Here is a 25381-nt window from a genome sequence, read left to right as displayed (position 1 = left end):
TGGGGATATTATCTGAAGAATAAGGAAGCAGTTGATGAATTTTCACCAAAATGGCAATAGAGTCAGGTTCTCAGTTTTGAAAGATTATTGTGCCTATAGGGGAAAGAAAGACTAGAAGGGACCACAGTGGAGACAGAGAGGCCAGGAGGCTGTTAAAGTGTTCTGGGAAATATTACTAATGGCTTCTACTTGGGTAATGGCCGTGGTGATAAAGAGAAATAATCTCGTTTGAAAGAGAGTTAAAGAGGTGAATGGGTAGAACTTGGGGATTTCTTGTGTTGAAGGAACAGTAAAGAGAGAAAAGGAAAGTATTATGCCATTTTTTGACATGAGAAATTAGCTAGATGGGAATGCCATTGAGCTAAGGAACAGAGCATTCATACTCATATGAACAGATAAGAGAACAGGGGTGGTCAAAGGATCATTTCTGTTTGGGATATTTTGCATTTGAGGCAATAGTTTATCTGGTTTACAATTTATCTGGTATCAATTGAATATATGAGTTTGAGCTGAGTTAGAGATAGTTTGTTCATTTATTCATCAAATGTTTAGGGAGTCTTCCGGTGTGCTAGGAATTATTTTGAAAGTATTGAGAATATAGTAGTGAATAAAACAGAGAAGATAACCCTACCTTCACAGAAATTATTTCTATAGAAGGAAGACAGGCAATAAATAACAAAATAATTTCAGATAAAGTACTTTGAAGTACACTAAAGGAGATGAAGCAGGGTAATGATATAGTGACAGATGGAAGGTGAAGCAGAGATTACTTTAGACCGGTTGCCTTTCTGAGGAGGTAATACTTGAATCATGAGAGGATATGCTGAGAGCCAGTATAAAAACATTAAGGGCAGAGAGAAGAGCATGTGTTCAAAGTTCCCAAAGGCCTTAGGAGCTCACTGGAATCTTAGCTCTAATTTGTACCCCCCACTTTTTGTCACTCCAAGGTGTTGGGCCACCCCACAGCAAGTACAGATAAATTTTTAAATGGCTGATGTGACAGTGAATTGAGAAAACGGCAGAATGTACCCAAACATCTGATCTTTTCTTCCCTCTCGTCTTCTTACTTGGGCTAGTCCTTCTAACGCTCATGAATTTTGTCTTTTATACAGCCCTGATTTCTCAACCTGGTGTTGAAACAAAATATTCGGAATGTTTCCTGAATTGTGTTGAATCCCTGAAACGCAGATTGCGCATTGTGTACCCAAAGATATATGTATCAGTATCTCACAAATGTGTCTTTGTTCCCTGATGTGATAAGTGCAAGTTCTAAAGAAGAATTTAGTTTTCCTATCTATTTCCCATTGTTACAAGTAATAAAAACCCAATGGAAGGCAGAGATAGAGACAGGCCTTTGATGATTCTTTATTGAGTCCCAGCTTGGCATACAGCAAAAGAATCTCCAGAGGGACTGAAATACTAGCATTAAACTATAGTCCCTTACAGGATTCAGAAGACTCCCGTTTAAGTGGAGAAGTTCCTTGAATCAAACACTTCTGTTTTATAATAGTAAATAATGCATTGGGTGACACACTAAAATGTGTGCTTCATTTTTTAAGTTCTGGTGAGTGTTCTAGTGATAAAAACTAAAATCAGTGACTGATTTTTGTAGAGCAGAGCTTCTCAACCCGACACCATTGACATTTGAAGCCAGATAATTCTTTTTCTAGGGAGTAGGGGACTGTCCTATGCTTTGTAGGATTTTAGCAGTGTCCCTGGCCTTTACTCAGTAGATGACAGTCATACACCTCCTTGGTTGTGACACACAAAAATGAGTATAATTATTGACAAATGTCCCAGAGAGTCAAAGTCAATCTTGGCTGAGAAACCACTAGTCTAGAGCAATTCTTAATTATTCTAAAGAAGCATATGTCATGCTTCAAGGGAATGCCCTACTGAGCCTTCCATGGTAGGTGGCAAATTCTAGGCCTACTAGTAGAGTGAATTAATCTCTATCCCTTGGATCCTCTTATGATGTAAGGACAGCCTGCACCCTCAGGCAGTTTCTGTCACCTGTGTTGTACTAGTGGAAGTGACATTGGTATCTTATACCCAAGTTTTATTTATTTGCATGTTGATGTATTGAGAGGGAGGAAGGAAAAACTTGAAAACTATTATATTCTAGACCTGTCCCAGCCCAGACACTGCTCGGCATTTAAATATTAACTAAATTGTGTTTTGAGAAAGTTGATGAATGTGTGTTTATCTGTATATGTTCATGTATTTATATATGTGTGTGTATATGTATATATACATGTATGTATGCATGAATTTATAGTGTTGCAACTCCCTAATTATTTATATGTTGGTTGTTTGGGATTCTGTATATATGCTTCCATTTTTTCCTTAACAAATCACTTTTTTGTATAGTCCTTAAATTATCTTTGCCTGGTCGATTACTGCATGAGATCCCACTGCAAAAATCAAGAAAAAAAAATTTCAGCTGTTTTGGGAAGGTTGATTTGCTTCTTTTGTGTTGTACATATAGTTAATAACATACTTCCTAATATCCTGTAGCGTACAGATGTCAACCCTTTTCAGGCAATGGACCGAATGATGTTAAATATGCGAAACAGTATGCAGGAATTACAAAGAAACTTTGTAAGTACTAAAAAATTGATGCGAACATTATTTTCAGTTATTGGTACCCATATTATAATGGCTTTCAATTTTTTTTTTAATTTGTTAATGTTTATTTATTTTTGAAAGACAGAGAGACAGAGCATGAGTGGGGGATGGACAGAGAGAGAGGGAGACACAGAATCTGAAGCAGGCCCCAGGCTCCGAGCTGTCAGCACAGAGCCCGACATGGGGCTCGAACTCACGAACCATGAGATCATGACCTAAGCCGAAGTTGGACGCTGAACCGACTGAGCCACCCAGGCGTCCCTCAACTTTTTTTTAATCATGGTCCACAGTGGTTGAAAAATATATCTTACAGTATGACCCAGTACACAATACTTGTGTACTATAAAAATATACCTGAAATAAAAGTTTTGCGAGAAAATGATCGTACTATTTACAGAGTGTGCCAATATTTTCTGTTTTAGTTCATATTTTAAAAATCCTGGTCACAACCTACCAAATTGATTTTACAAACTATGAGTTTGAAAAATATCATTAATTAACTTTCAAAATTAAACAACCTCAAAAACATTTGTTCTGCTGAAGGTCACTATTGTAAATGGAAATTTTATATGAATTTAGATTTTTTAATTATTTGTAACTTGTCTACTTAAAAGGATTTGTAGCACCTAGGAAATTTTTAGTGTTTTGTATTGTTTTTTTTAAAAACTGAAAACAGACATTTTAGGAGTGATGTTAAGCACTGGATTAGATCCATGCAATCCAAATAGTTACAAGCTAGTACTAATACTCTTACTTTTCTACTTGTACTATTAACATCAAAAAAAAATAATAACTTCATATTGATGAAGAAGACTCATATTATTTTAGTCATCCAGTTTAGAATCTAAGGATCATTTCAGAATGTCCAAATCTAGGGCATTATTAATGACATTAGTAATCTAGCAATCTGGTACCCACAGGAGGTGTAAAACTTCTTGGTATATGGCTAGTTGGTTCACTGTTGGCAAAATTACACACAAGGGTCAACCACTAACTATAATAGCATCATAAGCCTCAGGGCACAGCATTTATATTTAAATCTAAGCTGCAAGTCTGTGATCTCAAAGACTTCGGGATCTATGAGTGAATCACTTGTTATTATTCCTCACAAGAAGAGTGAAAATTGGTACCTACAATGGAAGGAGATTAGGACCTTCCTGGAGGTGCCATTTGGATACACCATAGCCTTAGTAGAATGTCTAGCTAGTATTGTTACTTACCTGAATCCTCTGACATAAGTCTTCATATTTGACTAAACTCTCTGGATTTACATTTTATACTTACCTCTAGGGTCACCTTTCAGTGGATCCAAATGAACATTCATTTAGTTCTTCCTCAATTATGACTTATTCCAAAGTAGGAGATGAACCACCAAAGGTTTTCCAGGCCTCAACTCAAACCCGTAGGGCTCCAGGAGGAGTAAGTATTTTCTGAGCATTCTTGGAGCTTTATAAAATTTGGAATGATACATCACCTATGTCATATTTTAATTATTAAAGCTTGATACAGTTCTTTGGGAGTAGGGATGAGGGGGAGAAGACACATATCACTGTGAAAAACAGTAATGCTAGTTGCCTTTCCTTAGTTTAAGGCAATTTTTTGTCTCCCCATCCCCACCTCAGGTGCCTTTTTCATGTAAATTTCTATTATTGATGTTTGTTATTACCTTTACATCTTGACCAGGTAAGTAGACCTGAAAAAAGTCTTTGTTTTGTGAAATAAGTGTCAATTTTTAATTTATATCTGAAGTAAATGAATTTTTTAACTCATAAAATACATCAAGTGTACAGAAAATATATAGAAAATAATATAATAAATATCCATATTCCTTCCACTCAGTTTAGTTAAATCATAAAGTTTTTCTCTATTTGCTTTACGTTGTCTCTTGCTTTGTTTTCTTTTTAAGCAAAAATGTTACAGATGCAGTTTAAGTTTCCATGCACTCATCCCTCCCTGGTTCCTTTTCCCTTTTACTTTCTCCCCCAAAAAGAACCATTTTCCTATATCTGGAACTTTTTCTGATGTATATTTTTACAATTTTATTACTCACGTATGCTTCAAAAACAATATAATGAATTATTTTACGGGTTTCTAAATTTTATATAAATGGGTTCATGCTGCGTGTGTCCTCTGCAACTTGACTTTGCTCAGTAAAATGCTTCTGAGATTTATTCGAGTTGATACGTGCAGCTGTTTATGACTTCTATATATTATCTAAAATATGAATATACCACAGTTTTGAATCTATTTTTCTGTTGATAGATATTTCTAATTTCTCTCTTACTTATCTTTATACATGTCTCCTTGTGTAAAAGGTCTAGGAATGTTATTGTTGGTTTGTAGGAGGTGAGTGCCTTCATCTTTACCTAGAAATTACGAAGTTACTATCACACAGCGATTGAAAACAGTTGGCTCCCAGAAAGTCTGATAATGAGTTCCCATTTCTACACTTCCTTGTTAGTACTTACAGTAAAAAAAAAATTAAGTTTGCCTATTTAATAGGTGTGAGTAGTTCATTTTTTAGTTCTTACATATGAAGACATACCTTTTAATGATGCTCTTGCCATAGGGCAGACATTTTCATTTTAACTTGCTATAAGTGACATGCATCTTAAATGTAAGCAATTTATTTATAGACATCCTACAGCAAACCATGCTACTATTAATAGTCTTTGGCTATCACTAATATTCTAATGACCCATAGAGTTGATATGTAGGAGCCATGAGATTTCAAGCCCATCAACATGACTACTGAATAATTAGTTGCCTTTATTTGTAGGAATGCTAGCATGTACTCCTAACTATTACATTGTTAAGGACAGTGTTGAAGGCACTAAGTTTTATATAATTAAGTTATTTGTTTTAATATTTGATTACAATTTAGAAAAAAAGGTTAGATTATATTGGTTCTATTTGCCCTAGACATTTTAATTTTGAGCAGTCCAGGAAATATCAGAGAACTATTATCACAGTTTCACTGCAACTTAGCAGGGGAACTGAGCACCCGGTATTTTTGCAGCTGTAGGTTCATGGTATTACCTCTATAGGTAAAGAGGTCCTGAGAAATTTAGAACTATAAATATTCTATATATATTTAAATAATAACTCACTTTTATAGATAAAGGAAACTAGGAGAGCATTGAGAGATTCTGACAGTGGACTAGAAAAAATGGCTGTTGGTCATCATCTTCACGACAGAGCTCATGTCATTAAAAAGTCAAAGAACAACAAAACTGGAGACGAAGAGGTCAACCAAGAGTTCATCAATATGAATGAAAGTAAGTTGTCACAGAAAGTAGCATTCTTCCTCTTAAAACAGCAGCTGTACTGGTAGAACTTGAATGTTTTCTGTAGAAACATTTCATAAGATGTCCTTTTGAGGTAGGTTATGAATAGTACGTGTATGGACTACCTTATCAAAGTAATAAAATTGTGTATTCATTGTTTCATAGTAGATCTGTTTTTTATAGTGGTTTTGGTAATGTTACTTATTTTTTGTTTTATACTTGGAAATGGAATCTTTTGAATTGTCATTTGGTAAGACTGTCAGTAGGCAAAATGAGTTTTTTAATATTTCTGGGGTATATTTAAAAAATGAAGAAAGGGGGCGCCTGGGTGGCGCAGTCGGTTAAGCGTCCGACTTCAGCCAGGTCACGATCTCGCGGTCCGTGAGTTCGAGCCCCGCGTCAGGCTCCGGGCTGATGGCTCAGAGCCTGGAGCCTGTTTCCGATTCTGTGTCTCCCTCTCTCTCTGCCCCTCCCCCGTTCATGCTCTGTCTCTCTCTGTCCCAAAAAAAAAAAAAAAAAAAAAAAAAAACGTTGGAAAAAAAATGAAGAAAGAAGAAAATTAAAATTATCTATAATCACAACCTCAAATAACCATTATTACTGTTTTACTATATTTCTTCTTAATAGTTTTATGTATATATAAACACATAAACTTTTTTTAATTAGTATTTTATTGTCTAGTTTATATTGTGCTTATTTTAATTCACCATTATAATTGTGAAAGCAATTACCTATGATGTTGTCTTTCAAAAATATTCTAAATGGTTACCTAAAAGTTTTATCTTGAATAGGCCATATTTTATTTAAACCATTCTTTACTGGCAGACACTTGAAGTTTTGTATAGATAAGATTTTAATTCCTTGTACTGTTAGATAGTATATCATGTATATGTCAAATAAGTCTTTACATTTTCTAGATTTTATATTCATTCTTCAATGCATTTAAGTCCTTTCAGTGTCCTAACTCTTGTCATTGTAGTTTTTGGGTTATATTCATCTCTCATTTTCAAAAAGCATTTTCAAAAAGTGTTTTGTCTTAATAAAGGGTTTAAATTACCATTTTAGTAAAAGAAATTCTCTTAAGGTTGGGTTGATAAAATTATTCTTCGGCGATGAGATGGAAGTTACATCTTAACCTTTCTTAAATTTTAACCTTTGTAGTTTTGTCATAGTTAAACATATGAAGAGTATTTCACAATAATTAACATGTTGAGGAAAAATTTAGTGAACGAACACATACATTATAAAGGCCATCTGGAAGAACAGTATTACCATTTAACAGCTGTTATTATCAAAGTCAGGTTACCTACTTCATAACAACATAAATTGACAGTCAAGATGTGCAACCTATCAGGAAACTGACAACAGAAGCTTGTGTGTTAGGCCAAGTTATGTAGGAAAATGATGAGGTTAATAGGAAGTGCTTGTTATTGAAGGAGTTTCCAAGTACAGAGGAAAAGCATGTTCACCAGGAGATGACCCCCCAAAAAAGACTGTGAATCAGTATGATTTGGTCAAAGGGTCCATTGGGTGGAATAATATGATATCCAGGCAGATGCATGAAAGACCAGATCGTCAATAACCAAATTGTCAATAGGAATAAAAGAGGGACAAACAAAAAAGGAAGTATTACCCTGAGTCAAAGACCTTTATATTTGGAGCACTTACCTGCATCTATCTTGAGGTTAGATGATAGAAGCACAAAGCCAGAATCAAGTATGTGGAAACAAAGCATTTACTGACAATTGATATCTTAATACTTGCCCCTTTATTTTGATATTTAATGTAGGTGATGCTCACGCTTTTGATGATGAATGGCAGAATGAGATTTTGAAGTACAGACCAGCGGGACAGTGGCGCCATGTGGAAAACCCTAGGATGCGAAGTGTCGGTCATGAGAATTCAGGCTCCCGAGAACTTAAAAGAAGGTAAAAGTTATTTCTAAAATAAATTGTGCTTTTTAAAGAAGAATTAGAAGAAAAGTTATGAAATTTTACCTCTGTATAAGGAAGTTTTGATTAACATCTGTTTATATCAACAGTATATTTTGTGAAGAATATAATAATTTTACATTATATCTGAGTATGCCACACAAATTTGAATTTGTGTCTAAAAACCAATAATATTTTAAGATTGTATCCCTAGTAACTCATTAGCAAATTATGCCTCAGAAGATAGGGGCTAAAATCCTTCTAAGGAAGTGTGATATATTATAGTTATTTTTGTAAAACAGTTTTTAGTCTAGATAGAGTAGGAGTCATATATTTCATGCCAGGTGAACATATTGGTGTCTAGAGATATGATAAGGGGAGAGGGGCTCTATTGGAAAGGCTTAACAAACTTCCCTAACAAGTCAATGGCAAATGCATTTTTAGACACTTGTATAATAAACAATATCTGCACCTATATTAGGTATTAGATATTAGATATTTTGGAAGAATTTTTCAAAAACTTTAGCCTTCTTTGGGATTACCTTTTGGAATAGCTGTGAAATATAAATGTGCTGAAGCCATACCTTAAAGATTAGAGATTTTTGTACATTTAATGTGTATGGTAGAGTTAGAATTTAATTTGGTTCTCCGGGGAAAAAATGGAAAACAGCACCTAATTCCTATTAAAATTACACTTGAGAGAGAGAGAGAGGCTTCACCAGGCCTTAAAACAGAAATCTATTCTAGGCCATAAGAGAGTGGAGAATTGCTGCAGAAGGTGGAGGGCTTCACAGAACCAGCGATGGACAAGTGGGTACCAAGTAAATCTGAAGCCTTGTGCAGAGTGTCATGTGCCAGCATCTTTTATTTTAAATTACTTATTTAGGAACTTAGAGCCCTAATATTTTCTATAGAAAATTTGCTCCCATGTTACTTTTAGACAATATTTGTCTCACTTTGAAAAGTTTGTTGATAAAAACTTTACAGTGCTAATTATGATTATGAAATCCAGGTCCCTGTTAGAGAAAACATGTTCTTTTTTTTTTTAAATTTTTTTAATGTTTATTTATTTTTGACACACAGAGAGACAGAGCATGAACGGGGAAGGGTCAGAGAGAGGGAGACACAGAATCTGAAGCAGGCTCCAGGCTCCGAGCTATCAGCACAGAGCCCGACGCGGGGCTCGAACTCACCGACTGTGCGATCATGACCTGAGCCGAAGTCGGATGCTTAACCGACTGAGCCACCCAGGCACCCCGAAAACATGTTCTTTATAGATGATCTTACATCTGTGGCCCCATCAGTGGCATTTTTTGTAAACTAGTATTGTCTAATAGAACTTTCTGAAATGATTTCCTGTGATGACAAAAATGTTATGTATCTATATCATACAATATGGTAGCCTCTAGCCACATGTGGCTATTAAACCACACTTGAAATATGGCTGAGACAGCTGAGGAACTGAATTTTAAACTTTATTTTATTTTAATTAATTTAAATTTAAATAATGTGGCTAGTGGCTAGCATGTCGGATAACATCTCAGGAAAGTAGCTGTTGCTTTCTTAAATGTTAATGAAATAGTCTCCCATGTGTTTTGCTTTTTAAAAAATTTTTTTTTAATGTTTATTTATTTTTGACAGAGAGAGTGAGAGACAGAGCATGGGTGGGGGAGGGGCAGAGAGAGAGGGAGACCCAGAATTCGAAGCAGGCTCCAGGGTCTGAGCTGTCAGCACAGAGCCTGATGCAGGGCTCGAACTCACAGACTGTGAGATCATTACCTGAGCTGAAGTCGGACGCTCAACCAACTGAGCCACCCAGGCACCCCTCCCATGTGTTTTTGAAAGCTATTATTGAATTTTTAGATAAAACTCTCTATAAATTACAGTGGTTTTATCATGTTTGTATTGAACTGTAAACCATTGGCCATTTAAAAAATGGTATTAATGTTCATATTATATTTCTCAGGGAGAAACCTCATCAAAGTCCAGCCATTGAACACGGAAGAAGATCAAATGTTTTTGTGGACAAACTCAACATCAAAGGATCACCTGTGAAAATCAACAAAAAATAAATAGGCTTGCAGTTGATTTGTTTAGTTTTGATTGTTTTAACAGAGAAAGTAATGGTGCTGGGTAATACACATAAGACCAATCCCTTGTTAAATCAGTACTGTACTTAACAACTTTCTTCTGATATCTGAATGATCTTGGAAGTGCTAGCTTTATATTGTCCCTACTTTAGGAATAAAACTTTGATTTTCAACAATTTAAGTAAGTTGCTAAACTTTTATAAAACTCTTTATTTTAAAACATACTGATTTTTAAAGCTGATTTTGCTTTCTCAGTTATCTTCCTATTGGCTATGTGTTCTCTTATATGTTCCAGATTGAATTTAGAACTAGTTTTGTCATATGTATTAATTATAAGAAAGTAAAATGGTAAAAAAAATAGTCTTGGTTTTCACTAACAGTACTACAGTGATGTTAATAAAGATAAAATTATTTAAATCAAATTTTATGTGTTATGTAGCCAGCTAGCTTAAAGATTTAAAAAAAAAATAAAGCAAAGCACCCTAGTACTGTTTTATGAGAAATTAGTTATTATTTTCATAAATTACATGAAAAATAATCAATTCTGAATTTCAAGAGATTTAAAATTGCTAATATATATGAGTTTTAGGCTTATAATTTCTTTTATAGTATATTCTTTTTTGTTCTAGATTACATTTTTAACATTCATCAGACTTTATATTGACCTTTCTCTTTAACTTATTAAGGTAGCATATTTCTGCTCTTCTTTCCTACAAACAGCTTAATCTGTCTCCACAGTTAACATTCTGAAGTTGGAGTGTCCTTGGAGAAACTCTATTCAGCCTTTTGTGACATTTAGAAAAATGCATTTGGTATTCTGTAAACTTGAATGATTGATTGTCTCAAAATTTCTTAGACAGGAGATTGTGTGTTTGAGCAAGGTACTTAGTAAATCAGTTGTTCCCTTTTATACCATTTAAAAATTCAGCTTTAGCTCTTTTATTCTAGAATTAAAACATTAATCTGTTTTTATAGAAGTTAGATTTGAAGTTTATGAGAATATAAAATCTTAACTCTTAAGTTCTGTTTCAAGGGGGAAAAAAAGAACAGAAAATCCACTATCACTTCATAATCTTAACATCTTGTTTTTTTTAACTTTGGAAGTAGACCTATGTGATTGTTCTTATGCTCTCCTGATTGTATTATATCAGTCAGGGTGTTTCATACTTTTAATTAGTTACCAAAATAAGATGCATACATGTCAATTCATTTTTATAACAAAAAGTGAGTGTGTATTAAAGATGTTAACATTCTCCTGTTATGCGTAATTTAGTGTACTAATAATATAACATATTGGGAAGTTGTCATAAGGCATAAATTCGAAATAACACTTTTGCGTAAATTCAGTTGATAGAGCAAAATCCCAATAGAATCGACACTGTAATTATTCTCCTTCTGCTTAAATCTTACATTGGTGATAACTTTAATCATTATATTCAAGTATGAAAACACATTTTAATAAATACATTAAAACAGTATAACTTTTATACATCATATAGCAATTAGAGCATCCATACCTATTTTTTTCCTCCCAATTTGTTTACCATAGAAAGTAAATAAAAATTAAATTATATATTTCTTCTTATGCCACAGTGCTTCATAAGGGGCCACTTGTAAAAATATGTGACATATGGAGATTAAATGTCAATTCTTTATGTTCACATGATGCTGAAATCGCTTTTTTTCAGAATTATTTTTACCATATACTGCTGAGGCCAACCAGTATAGGAAGGAAGGTTCTCTGTAGCTTGTAGTTCATATTATTTTTTCTTTGTGGATGACAATTGATCTTTCTGGAACCCTGGATCTTTTGGGAATGGAAAGATAGTAACTATTTGGTGAATGTGGCCTTGACAATAAGGCCAAGTTGCTTACTTAGGCTCCTTGCCACATTAGAGTTTTTCCTGGTACCTGGCAGTCTCAGTAATAGGTTTTCATTACTCTGCCTTCATGACTCCATTATCCTTTATTACAGGGCAGGGCAGGAGCACACTGGAATCAGATGGTGCCCTAAATGTGGCAATATGATGGTATTTGGAGATCTTGCTTTGGGGAGGAGACTAAGTCATGAGGGTACAGACTCATGAATAGGATTAGTGCTTTTATAACAGAGACTACAGAGAGCTCCCTTTCCCTTTCTATTAATTTCTGTTTCTATAAGCCAATATATTGTTTATGGTATTCTTTTAATGTTTATTTGTTTTTGAGAGAGAGAGACCGAGTGCCATCAGGGAAGGGGCAGAGAGAGGGAGACACAGAATTGGAAGCAGGCTCCGGGCTCTGTCTGTGCTGTCAGCACAGATCCTGACATGGGGCTCAAACTTGTGAACTGCGAGATCATGACCTGAGCTGAAGTCAGACACTCAACGAACCGAGCCACCTGGGCACCCCGACTGTTTATGATATTTTTATCGTAGCAGCCTGAATGGACCAAGACAGTGGTCTTAGGCTGATTGGGCTAGGGCAAATTGGAAATTCTACTGAAGTGTGACCAAGACCCTGACTGCAGTGTATTAGGACTTTCAATTTGGTAATAATGTTCATATCTGAGACCTCTTGAGAACCCTCTGTCCCTGATTACATGGATCTTGCAGTAAATTCGCGTTCTGATGATCTCTTAGTCTCCAGTGTTATGCTTATTGTCTCTTGGGGTTTGGGGATTCTGATCAGACTTTGGTGTCCTCTCGTGAATTTGACTTTAAACACCATCTCCTATCTTCTACTTGCCCACCATCTTATATTATTTGTCTGTGAAAACTTTCCTCAGTCTTGTCAGTTGCATGAGAAGTTTGCTTTGGGAGAGACCTTCTATCCACCCATGTTGCCTTCTAACCATGTTTCTCAGGTCAGTAATGTGGTTTAACATTAGGGTTAAAGCCTGAGACAAACATAGCAGTGTTTTACATTTGATAGAACACCAGGCAGTTTTTCATGGGTTTGTCACCTAATAGACTTGTACTACCTCCTGGCATAATTTAGGAGAGAATTGTAATGTCCATTCTGGGGAACTTGGATATAAACAAGACTTGCACTTGAGAGGCACCTTGAAGAACAATATCAAAGAAACAACAAAGAAACAAAACCTCAGGAGAGCCTTTGTGTTATTTGTCTAAAGGAGACCACTTTGTTAATGTAGAAGACTGGCCATCTTTTATTTCCATACTTCAGAGCTTTGTATGGCTTATATTTAAACTTTATCCTGTATTGAAGAGGGAAAGTAATTAGCTTTTACAGGAATACTTTCATATTTATATTATTAATTAAACAAGGAAACTATTAGACTGAGGCTTTAAAGCTTTAGTAGTACATGTAAGCAAACCAAAACAAACCTATAATGCCTCAAAGTTAAGAAATTGAAACCTAAAGACATCTAATCATAGCCAACTAGGCTTTCCCATATAAGGCAACCAGTTAAACTACAGCCAAACAAATAATTGCTTTATAAATAATAAATATAAATAATAAATAAATAATAAATAATGTAAATATAAGTAAATAATATATAAATAATATAAATAATTTGCCTCTTCTCTATAAGTCTCCCTTAGCTCTAATTAGTGGAGACCTTCTAACCACTTCCTGTTTGGCCACTGCCTAATACCAATAGATTATTGCTCAACCTTGATGAGGGAGCATAAGGCAAGCTGACAGTCCACAAACACCCCACCCCCATCCCCAGGTGGGATATGTGTGATATTGCTTTGCTAGAGGGAAAACAACCTTAGCTTGACAATAGCTAGGTCTCCAGTATCCTGTGAGTTTTCTTTAGCAGATGAAAATCTCACTGGAAACTTCCCCTGGACTTTACCTCCCCCCAACTCCATAGTATAAAACCAGTCTCTCTTCATGGTCCCAGGGCAGCTCTTTCTGCCCAAGGGACCTGTCCCCATGCTTTAAATAAAATCACCTTTTTGCACCAAAGACGTCTTCAAGAATTCTTTCTTGGTTGTCAGCTCTGGACCCCACGAATCCGACTGTCACCCCCAAAAAACCTCATCAAACCTCACATTTTTTTTAAGATTTTTAATTTTTTAAAGTAATCTCTACACCCAATGTAGGGCTCAAACCTACAACGCCGAGCTCAAGAGTTGCTTGCTCTACTGCTGAGTCAGCCAGGTGCCCCTCAAACTCAAATTTTTTAATATGCCATCTGGCTCACCATCTTTTCTACTTCTCTCCCTATTTTTTCCTCCCATTTGAAAATTTTTAAAGATGAATTAAAAAAAAAGTCATTCTGTCATATGTGCAATCTAGGAATATCTACACCAAATAATCTAAAATGTCTAAGAGAAAAAAGCTAATAAACTATTTGTGCTGCTTTTGCATAAAAATATGGACAGTTTAAGTAATAGCTTTTGTTAAATAGATTTTGTTAGTATGATTAAAGATAAAAGAGGAGCTTTTAAATATGATTTAATGAGGGGTGCCTGGGTAGCTCACTTGGTTAAGCATCCGACGTCAGCTCATGTCATGATCTCACGGTCTGTGAGTTTGATCCCCACGTTGGGCTCTGTGCTGACAGCTTGGAGTCTGGAGCCTGCTTCAGATTCTCTGTCTCCCTCTCTCTGACCCTCCCCCATTCATGTTCTATATCTGTCTCAAAACTAAATAAACATTAAAAAAGATTTAAATATGATTTAATGATTATGAATATAAGGTTTATAAAATGTTTTTTTAAAAAGCTTTATGAAATATTTCTGATAAGTGGATGGATCTGGGTAAATGAATGGCTATTTAAAATCAACTATATGTCTTCTTCCAGTTTTTATTATATAAAATTAATGCTAATAAAATCTACTAGTTTATATAAAACTAAGGTTGAACTTCTCATTTAAAGTTTACAAATTTCTGGGGCACCTGGGTGGCTCAGTTGGTTAAGCTTCCAACTTCAGCTCAGGTCGTGATCTCACGGTTCCTGAGTTCAAGCCGCAGGTCAGGTTCTTTGCTGACAGCTCAGAGCCTAGAGCCTGTTCCAGATTCTGTGTCTCCCTCTTTCACTGCCCCCCCCCCGCCCCCCCACTCACACTCTGTGTGTGTCTCTCAAAAAAAAAACCCAAAACAACTTTACAAATTTCCTGTATTGGTCTTATGGGTCAAGTATAAGTTATCATTGACTCCATTAAGATTACAAAATATAAAATGATGTTTAAATAAAATTGTAACACAGATGTCTTCTAAGGGGGGGGGGTTAATCTTATAAGATTATGATAATGCTATCAATTATAAGGACTGAATGTGATAGTTAAAAATGTAATTTTTCAGATCCCCAGTTAACTTTTCCAGACCTAAGAAAAAATTAAATTAATTCTTGGATGAAACTTGGACAACTTCTAAGTAAAAATGGATACAAGGTTTTGGTCACTAGAGATAGTTTCAATTTTATTATACATTATAAAATGACTATGAATTAAGAGTGTGGAAATGCTTTGGATGATATTATATATGTGTATTTTGTCACTTTAAAACTTTATAATATGTACTCAAAAATTTAGCTAGACAGCTCTTGGTTTTCTGCCTTTCAGTTTTCTCTTTGGAGTAGAGAAAAGTTGATTACTTTGGTTAAAAATGCTTAATTAAGTATATTTGGTATAGTAATTACAGAAAAATGAATATATATGTATACACACAAGATAATGAGTATGAATTTTTACTTAAAGAAACTATTAAAGTTTAATTTTATTATAATTTTCATAATTATGTATTTAATTTATATATTTTAAACAAATACATATAAAGGTTTATAAAGAGTAAATTTTTGAAAGTCCATAAAAAATGTTTTAAAGTTATGTTCAACGTTAATGGATTTATTCCTCAAATCAGCTTACAAATCCTTTATTGCAAATTAATACATGGATGATTTACAAAAAGTAAATTTGAAATTCATCATTGAGATTTTGGTTTTTCTTTTCTTGGCTCTTGTAATTTGATTTCTGTTTATTTGTTCTCATTCACACATTCATTTAACAAATACTTGTGGAGCACCTAACACATGCTAAGGGATACAGCAATTAACAAAACCAAATCACTCTGCTTATGGAACTTATTCCCATTGGGAGAGTCAGACAATAAACAGGTATAGGAAGGAAGGAAAATGAAACAGCATCGGAAGATATTAAGGGAGGAGCCCTCTGTTTTAGAAGAGTTCCTTATGGAACACCTCATTGATAAGGCTATTTGAACAGAGAAAGAAAATAAAGGAAAAAGCTACTACACTATTTAGGGAAGAGCAAAGTCTGGTCATATGAGGACCAGCAAGGAGGCCAATGTGGCTGGAGCAAAACCAGCAAGGGAAATACAGCCATGTTAGCCTGGCTGCTCAAGCAGGGCCCTTGGCAGCACTTTCTCTGAGGGGAAGGGGAAACCATTGCAGATTTTTGTTTTTAATTATGAAAAATTTTGAACCTACAAGTAGAGATAACAGGAACAATGAACTCACTGGAGTATTTTCATCAGAGAAATGACATGGTCTGGCTTAAAAGGAGCCCTCTAGTCACAGTGTTGAGAATAGACTGAACTGCCTTGGGGCAGAAGCAGTGAGATCCTTTAGGAAATCTGTTATACAGCAATTAGGTTGAGAGATGGCAGTGTTGAGAGGTGGGGAGACAAGGTCAGGTTCTAGACCTAGTTTTGAAGGTGGTGCCTATAGAATAAACTGACAGATTACACCAGAGCTGTCAGAGAGTGGTGTCGAAGTGACTAACATTTTTGGTCAGGGCAACTCGAATGGAGTTTCCATTCACGAGATAAAGACTGCAGAAGATTTTGGGAGGAAGAGCAGAAGCTCTGTTTTAGACATACAGAGTGCGAGATACTCCTAAGACATCCAAGTGGAATCGCCAAAGATGCGGTCTTCCATAAGTACTGAACATGTAACATTTAACATCAAACAATGAACTTCTTGAAATGAGAAAAAAAAAACAAACAAAAAAAACCACCTGTAATTGATAGTTAATTTTTCCACGTTCTTTTCAGGTCATGTCTTACAGGTCATTTTTTTTTTTTTTTCGTATTTGTAATGACATAGATAATAATTTTGCATTTTTTTCCACTTAAAATTCTGTTGCAAACATTTCTCCACATTGCTATCTTGGTGGGGCTGTTCAAGCAGGACCTTCTAGGCACTTTGATGGAGGGGAATCTATTTCAGATTTTTTTGAAGTTATGAAAAATTTCAAACCCACACAAGAGACATGACAGCAACAATGAATACGCAAAACAACCATGTTTAAAAGGTTTCGTCCTTCCGGGAGCATGCAAATGTTTGGTTAGCTGGTCAAAGCGACGACACTTTCTCTTCCAAGTCTACAGAGGGCGCCCAGGTGTCGGAAGGCGCTGTTCGGCTCTGAGGTCCGGAAGCCTCTCTTTCCCTTCCTCTCGCCTCCCTAGCGTCCTTCGCCCCGGATGCGCTCTGCCGGCGCTGATTGCCGGCGTGACTTTGAACGCTTCCAGTTGTGGAGCTGGTTGCTGAGCAGACCCAGAGCCACCGGACCTTTACACCAGTTCTGCGCTCGCCTCAATGAGGTTGCTGGGAGCAGCCGTCGCCGCGGCTCTGGGGCGTGGGCCGCTCCCGCGGGTCCCCGCCAGCCTGGGATGGCAGGGGAAGCAGGTACTAGAGCCCGGGGAGGCGAGACCGAACCAGGGACTGCGGACGGGACTTTGCTGTTCTCCAGGGCTAGGGAACAGTGATTTCTTCCCTGGGACCTCCTGACAGCTCCGGAAAGGAGCTGTCGTGCCTCAGTGCTGAAAAGCCTTTCGGTACCTGCACATGTTCTCGTTCGTGAGCTGCGTCTCAGTACCTTGGGAGAGTGGACAAGGCCACCGATTATGGTTAAGCCTCTTTTTGGTATACCTTAAAGAGAAGTGACTGGAGTGAAGGTCAGACCAGCTGAAAAATTAGTGTGCTCAGGGTTCGAACTCCGGGCTTCTGACTGATCATCTAGTGCTCTTTTCACTGCACAGTGTCCTTGGGCTGGGTTATTTGATTTGGCGTTCAAACCTCCCGGTACTTTTCTTTGCATTTCTGTCTTTTGCGGAGGTTGCAGAATGGAGTAGGATTGGGTAGGACCTGAGCCTTTACTACTATGCAAACATCGTTTGCTTTCCTTGCTGATATTCATGGAATTTTGTCTAAGTGTCCACCAGAAACCATTTAGTATTTGCCCGCCTTTTCTAAGGTCTCCTGTTTTCCTTTCCTCAGAAGTGCTGCAGTACATTTTGGATATGCAGTCCTATAGATAGAGGCTTATATTGTGTCCTGATTCCATAAAATGCAGGATTCTCCCTTACCCTCACCCCCACCAGAATAAAATAAAGTTTTTAAAGAGTGATTGTTTTTGTACAGAAGGAATTGGAAATTTTTTCGTAGGCTACCTTGGAGACTGCAAACATCCTTGCTAGCTGTGGACTACACTACAGTAAGGGAGAAGGGAGAAAAAAATCAAAGTAAAATTTAAACTAAAAACTATTTCTTATTAAAGTACTTGTTGGAAATTGTCTTTCTGGTTTTATCAGCCCCAGCGTATAATTTCAAACCTGTAACATTTGGAAAAGTATCTGTCCCCTTTTATTTAATTAATTAGCTTCTTTGATACCTGTATATCTTCTCAGATTTATTTATTGTTAAGAATGTGTGTATCCCTTCTGTCTTCTCTTGTAGTTTCTCCTTTGGTTACAAGAGTCATAGGTTGAGGCATTCATTCCTTCTTTTGCTTTTCCAAGCTATCTCAAATGATGTTTGGTGTCCATTGAGATACATTGGTAGAAAGATACCAACCAACCAAATTCTAATTGCCCATTGTTATCTCTTACAGAAAGTGCGTTGATACAAGCTCTCCTATTTTTTCAGGTTAATTGGAAAGTCTGCCGATGGTGTTCATCAGGGGTGATTCCTAATGAAAAGATACGAAATATTGGAATCTCAGCTCACATTGATTCAGGGAAAACTACATTAACAGAACGAGTGCTTTACTACACTGGCAGAATTGCAAAGATGCATGAGGTATGTGGTTCATGGTTGATTCCAGGTTAGCGAGAGCTTGGTTTTAATTGTTTGGTCGTTACGATTTAATAAACATTACAAAACCTGAAAGATTAAATGAATGGTAACAGTGGACCTTTAGTCAGAGACCTGCCACAAACGGGATAGTTCATACTGGCTTGCAGTGTGGTTGTGAGGAATCCTCCTAGAGACCATCACTGTGTAGATTGTCAGTAAATTGTCTTTTAGGAATGTTAAGTCCCCCTGCAACTAATGTAACATCGTTAATTATACTTCAATTAAAAAGTCATGTGATGTGTTAAGCAGCTGTTAAAGTAGTATTTACATAATTTTTAATGTTATGGAGAGATGTTTATAAAGTGGAAAAGCACTTTAAAACTGTATGTAGTATGATTATAGTTACAAAATATACGTGTCAAAAAAATTTTTTTTTGGATTTTGTGGAGCAGTGGTGACTGGTTTGGGGTCAGATTTAGGGAGTCCAGCGGTGGCAAACTGGACCCGGGGCTCAGCATGGAGCAGGTGAAGGTGCAGGTTGCTGTGGCTATGGGGCAGGAGCTGCTGTGGAGGATGCAGGACAAGTGTTTCCGGAAGTGCATCTGGAAGCCAGGGCCTCCCTGGACAGTTGGGAGCAGAAGTGCCTTGCCACCACATGGACTCCTGGAACACTGTGTCCGAGCCCTGCAACTCACAGCTGCAGCGGGAAGACTCTGCACCAGCCTCCACCCCCCTCGTTTCCATAAATGCCCTTTGTGAGGCAGGGGCCCCCTTGTGCTTTCTGCCTGCCTGCTGTGAGGATGAGGCCTGTGCCCCCACACTTGGGATGCAGCTCCCCTCCCACCTGCCAATGAGTGTGGCTTGGGGCTTGGGGGGTGGCCCTTGGGACTTCTCAAAGTGCTGGCAGCCCAACAGCACTTCCCCTGGTGTGCCCAGGCTCACCTGCTGCCTTGGGCATAGAATCCACATTTGGATCTGGAGGCGTGGTCAGGCCCCACCTCAGCTGTGACCTGATGGTGGGCAGACAGATACATTACTGAGAGAGAGGGGAAAAGAAAAGAAAAGAAAACGATTTTTTGTAACTTTAAAGTCTCCTGAAGAAATTACCGTAACATTGAATAACTTTCCATTTCTTCAGAGGAATCTCATCTTGTTAAATCACAAGTACGTGGAAAGCTGAATCCTTCCCACCTAGGACTCAAAATCCACATGTAGTAGAGCAGGGAAAAATCTGTTCTCTGAACTTCTGCTCATGGACTGCCACAAGCCTGGTGGGCAGGAACAGTGTGAAGGAAACAAGGTTGGCTCTAAGACTGAGGTGATAGCTCTATGTTAGTAGTGCTGAGAATAACAATGAAAAGAGAGGCAGTAAATAGAGGGCAAAACCTGGAATCACTCTTCTATTTCACAAGACATGGTTTGGTGATAGCCTTCTCGAAAAATTGCATCAGTTAACTGTGTGTGTTCTAGTTCCTTCTCAGTAAAGATTTCTCTCCTTGGGATGCAGGGACAGGGAAATCTGAATTGCTGTGTTTGTGTTTAGGTGAAAGGTAAAGATGGAGTTGGTGCTGTCATGGATTCCATGGAACTAGAGAGACAAAGAGGAATCACTATTCAGTCAGCAGCCACCTATACCATGTGGAAAGATGTCAATATCAACATTATAGATACTCCTGGTGAGTTGAATTCTTGGTTTTATTGCAGCTTGTTTTGACAAAAGCACATTTAGTTCTTTATTATGACCCAGCTTATTTTTGAGTGTCAAATAATACTCAGAAGTGTGACTGTGAATTCCTGTTAGAGAAATCTGACTTGGGACCTAGAGCACTTCATCCTTATGCGGTTCCCTTGAAAAATAGTACAAATAAACTGTGAGTTATAAAGGTTCTTGCTTGTTACAAGCTGTAGCTGATTTAAAGGTGCCCCGTGCCCTAGTAGTTTTTTGGAGAGTTGGGTCCCTGGACCTCATGGTTAGTAAATGGTATGGTGGTTGAAAAAATCCACATTTTAATTAGAAGGCTTATGTCCTGAGCAGAGATATAAAAACGTATAATTGTGCATGTTATAAAAATTCATACTGCTCTTTAAGACCTCACACACTTTGTCTCATTTAGGACACGTGGACTTCACAATAGAAGTTGAAAGGGCCCTGAGAGTGTTGGATGGTGCAGTCCTTGTTCTCTGTGCTGTTGGAGGGGTGCAGTGCCAGACCATGACTGTTAATCGTCAGATGAAGCGCTATAATGTTCCATTTCTAACTTTCATTAACAAATTGGACCGAACGGGCTCCAACCCAGCCAGGGCCCTGCAGCAAATGAGGTACTGAGCCTTAGAACAGGAGGGGCTGGGATGATCTGGATAAGAAAGTTTATGTCCAGAAGGACAATTAATTCAGTGTCATTAAGCTTTATTCCTATTTTTTTTTTTTCTCTAAAAAATATATTTATGTGAGTCACTTAGTAAAAGAAACACTGAAGTCAGGGGTGCCTGGGTGACTCAGTCAGTTAAGCATCTGACTTCAGCTCAAGTCATGATCTTCAGCTCAGGTCATGGTTCAGGAGTTCAAGCCCTGTGTTGGGCTCTGTGCTGGCTCAAAGCCTGGAGCCTGCTTCAGATTCTGTGTCTTCCTCTCTGACCCTCCCCACTTATACTCTGTCTCTGTCTCTCTCAAAAATAAATAAAACATTTTTTAAAAACTTAAAGAAAGAAAGATTGATGTCAATAGTTTGTTTTGTGGTTGTAATCTCATCAACTACCTTCTCTGTAAAACGGGGAAAATATGACTTAAACTGTAGGGAGGTTTGAGGTGAGTTCAGAAAACAATCTGGCAATTCACTGTTTTGCTGTGATTAGAGAAATAATCTAGAGTAGATTTTGAAAGTAGTTTATTTAGACAAACCTAGAGAATCATCACCTATTTTAACCTTTACATGAGGAATTTTAATTAACATCCATAAATAGTATGGTATATAGTCCCTTGGGTTCATATGGTAACATATTTGCTAAGAGTAACACTTCCTTTCTGTAGCAGATGTAACTTAGTAGTAGTTGTAGCATTGTACCTTTTGCCCAATACTGTATATTTCACATAGCCTTTGAAAAGAGTTGAAGTTTCACTTTGCACTTTTTGTAGACGTGTAAATGTAGCTGCCAAGTTCCTAGCTACAATTCACATGGCAGAGCTGATGAAAATAGACAGTCAAGTTTGAGTAGTAGAGAGACAAAGAGTGATGTGTCTGGTGACAAGATCGGTATTGAGGAACTTCCAAGTGAGAGCATTGCTGTGTGTGCCTGATGGAAGTGATTGTATTTGGGAATATGAACATGAAATTCTTCTTTATTGGGTATTTGTAATATTTTCCTGGCAAAACACAGTGTTTTCAGTTTTTGTCCTTATTACTTCTATTTTATTTGTGCTTGGCAAGAGATGGACTGTTTCCACCAAGTCTTTGTCTGAATTCCAGGAAAATTCTCTTTTAGCATTTGACTACTGCGGCTCTTTTTCTGCTCTACTCCCTTTTATCTGCATTCTGTATCTCTCATTAAACAGATGTTAGAAATTCTAACATCTGTTCTTCTGGTTCCGGTGTCCATGTATTAACTTTTCTACTGTACATTCTCCTACATCTTTTTCTCTTCTCATTTTGGATTGGGTTATGAGAGAATTCTTGAGGTCAGTCTTCCAGATCATAAATCTGATAGTCATGTGTGTCCCTTCTGTTATTTAGCCTGTTGTTTTTCTTTTTCTGCAATTGTGTAATTAATTTCCATAATCCTTCTCTTTTATCGCAACATCTTTATTAATAGTGGTGATTACTTCTCAGGTCTTTACATTTTCTTTCCTTTTAGTAACTCTCTCCTTGGAATTTGGTACTGGTTTTTGAGCTCACACCTCTCTTTTAAGTTATTGGTAACCTTCAAATATTTGGTGATTCTTAGTTACCTATCCATAGCTATACATGGGAGCCTAGAGCGTAGACTTAACAATGGTAGCTAGAGCGTATTTCTTCTTGAGTGAGAATTCCTGCTACTGAATCCCTTCAGTGATCGTGTCTGATAAAGGGTACAACCTAGGGGCGCCTGGGTGGCTCAGTCGGTTAAGCGTCCGACTTCAGCTCAGGTCACGATCTCGTGGTCCGCGAGTTCGAGCCCCGCATCGGGCTCTGGGCTGAAGGCTCAGAGCCTGGAGCCTGCTTCCGATTCTGTGTCTCCCTCTCTCTCTGCCCCTCCCCTGTTCATGCTGTGTCTCTCTCTGTCTCAAAAATAAGTCAACGTTAAAAAAAAATAAAAATTAAAAAAAAAAAGGGTACAATCTAACGGTGAGTGTCTGATTTTTAACACACACACTCAGAGGTCTCCTGTAAGAATTTCCTCTTCAGCTAGCTATAGTCTGCTTGCTAAAGTCAGCTGGTCTAAGAATGAGAGTTGGGCAAGGTGATCCCACTTCCCACTGTGCTTTAATTTTCTGACCAACCACCATTGACTTGTTCTTCCCCCTTCTGTTTTTAATCCAGAGTATTCTGGGGGTCTGATGGGAAAACACTTATTTTAGAGTTCTTTTGTTGCCTAAATAGGGTTTTGGCTTTCTGAGCTTGATGAGTTTGGCTGTTCCCAACTGTTTTATATCTTCCCTCCCAGTTCCACAACATCTGCCATTGATGTATTTTTGTTGTTTCAAAGGGATTTAGGGAGAAAAAAATGAAGTAAACTATGTATTTTTATTTTTCAGGTCTAAACTGAGTCATAATGCAGCATTTGTGCAGATACCCATTGGTTTGGAGGGTGATTTTAAAGGTGTAATAGATCTTATTGAGGAACGAGCCATTTACTTCGATGGAGACTTTGGGTAAGTTAGAAATATGTTACTAAAATCTTACATTTTAAAAAGCATCAAAGAAAAGGAAAAGGATGAGTTCTTTAAACACAGAGAAAACATCTTTTTAAAATGTGGCTGGAGGACTATACTTCAAAATGACTTTGTTTTAATGCCTTTAATCCTAGTTGCTTCCCATTTTGCTTAGTATTTATTCCAAGGGAGAGTATGTTACTTTTTGGGTAATTTGTATCATGTTGTGACATGCATGGTATGGTAAAAGGAGGCGTTCAGCTCCAGCTAGTAATAGATCTCTTTTTCTACTTGTTCATTTTTGTTCATTCTTTCTGCAGAGTTTTATGGAGCAGCTGCTATGTCCTGGGTATTGTGATAAAATCTGGGAAGAATACATGGATCATAAGTGCTCTACCTACTTTATGAGATTATAAAGATAAAAGGATAATATGTAGTAGCAGTTAAAAATAGTACATATGTGGTTTGGGTAATATAAGAAGCAAATTGGTAATTTTTTGACCTGGTACTTGGTCCATCAGTCACCTTTTGAGTGGCCTCTGCATACAAAACACTGTAATTTCCCAGTGGTTTTCAAACTTTGACATTCAGAAAAATCACCTGAAAGTTGTTAAAGCACATTCCTCGATGCACCTCCAGAAGATTCTTATTCAGTAGATCTAGGGTGGAGCCTGGAATTTGCATTTCTAGAAAGCTCCCAGGTGCTGCTGCCATTGTAGATCTACAGACCACACTTTGAGTGGCACTGTTTTGGACAATGTGGGAAATCATAAACTACCCTTCCTTATGAGGAGTGGCCCCCCGTGGCAGTTTCTCCAAACATAATTCCTGAGAGGTTTTCCTTCTCTGCTGTGAAACTGGGATTGCTAGGCTGGCAGGTGGGTGAAGGGTGTTGTGATCAGTTAACTATCATTTGTCCTCAGCTGTCTTGTAGGCAGAGAAAGAATATAGGCGGTTCTCTCACTTTTTGTGTGACCATCTATTTCTTAGGATGTGAGGTCAAGAGAACAGAGATATTTTAATAAAGTTTATTCAGTGCTGTGTCCCCAGCCCTAGAACTTCCTAGTACATAAGTATTCAAAAAATATTTGTAAATGAATGAATAAATCCACTTTCCCAGAATTACCAGGGCACACATTTGTCTTCTAAAGTAGAGGCTCTTAAACTTTGTTGTATGCTCCCACCACAGATGAAATTTCTTAACATACCTGAACCCTCTTCCAGCCCTAGACCACTGGGTATGTAAATTTTGAAAACCCTCCACAGATGATTCTGACCCCCAAAGAGTAAGAACCAGGGAGCTTGACAGGAAGGATGAAATTACGATCTGAAGGCTGTGAAGACCATTCTTTAGGATAGTAAGAATTATATTCTGACTATTTGCAGTTGACTTCTTTTATTTTTTTTAGGAACATGTTTTCTGAAAAGCTTACTTTTTTGAAATTAGTTTCCATTTTTAAAGAAATACTTTGAAAGTCTTTGAGACTGATGTTTTTAAACATCAAGTATATCCATTTCTCAGTTGTGTATATTTTATTTGTGAGTCTTACCTATTCATCCCCTAGAGGAATGGAGAACCTGGGGTAAAGGTTGAAGAGTTTGTC

General features: G+C 37.2%; 2 protein-coding genes across 6 annotated transcripts in view; both read left to right on the top strand.

Moving 5' to 3' along the window:
- MLF1 (myeloid leukemia factor 1) overlaps positions 1-9934 on the top strand; it is a 36424-nt gene extending 26490 nt beyond the window's left edge. For 2 of the 5 annotated variants that reach the window (XM_007086263.3, XM_042956452.1), the window contains exons 3-7: positions 2518-2601; positions 3919-4047; positions 5747-5906; positions 7705-7843; positions 9813-9934. In XM_007086263.3, the coding sequence (XP_007086325.2) occupies positions 2518-2601; positions 3919-4047; positions 5747-5906; positions 7705-7843; positions 9813-9918 (618 nt within the window). In that variant the 3' untranslated portion in view covers positions 9919-9934. Of the gene's footprint in view, positions 1-2517; positions 2602-3918; positions 4048-5746; positions 5907-7704; positions 7844-8593; positions 8657-9812 lie in introns of all 5 variants that reach the window. The other 3 variants (XR_006207548.1, XM_007086264.3, XM_007086265.3) reach the window with 3 other exon arrangements.
- A 7398-nt stretch (positions 9935-17332) lies between these two features.
- The window catches only part of GFM1 (G elongation factor mitochondrial 1), a 45638-nt gene continuing 37589 nt past the window's right edge, over positions 17333-25381 (top strand). Inside the window, exons 1-5 of the mRNA XM_007086260.3 lie at positions 17333-17542; positions 18782-18934; positions 20475-20607; positions 21046-21250; positions 23661-23777. Coding sequence (XP_007086322.1) covers positions 17453-17542; positions 18782-18934; positions 20475-20607; positions 21046-21250; positions 23661-23777 — 698 coding nt within the window. The 5' untranslated portion in view covers positions 17333-17452. The remainder of the gene's footprint in view (positions 17543-18781; positions 18935-20474; positions 20608-21045; positions 21251-23660; positions 23778-25381) is intronic.

Source organism: Panthera tigris, chromosome C2, assembly GCF_018350195.1.
Source record: "Panthera tigris isolate Pti1 chromosome C2, P.tigris_Pti1_mat1.1, whole genome shotgun sequence".
NCBI lineage: Eukaryota > Metazoa > Chordata > Mammalia > Carnivora > Felidae > Panthera > Panthera tigris.
The sequence above is the reverse complement of the archived record's forward strand: the minus strand, read 5'-3'. Positions and strand labels throughout refer to the sequence as shown.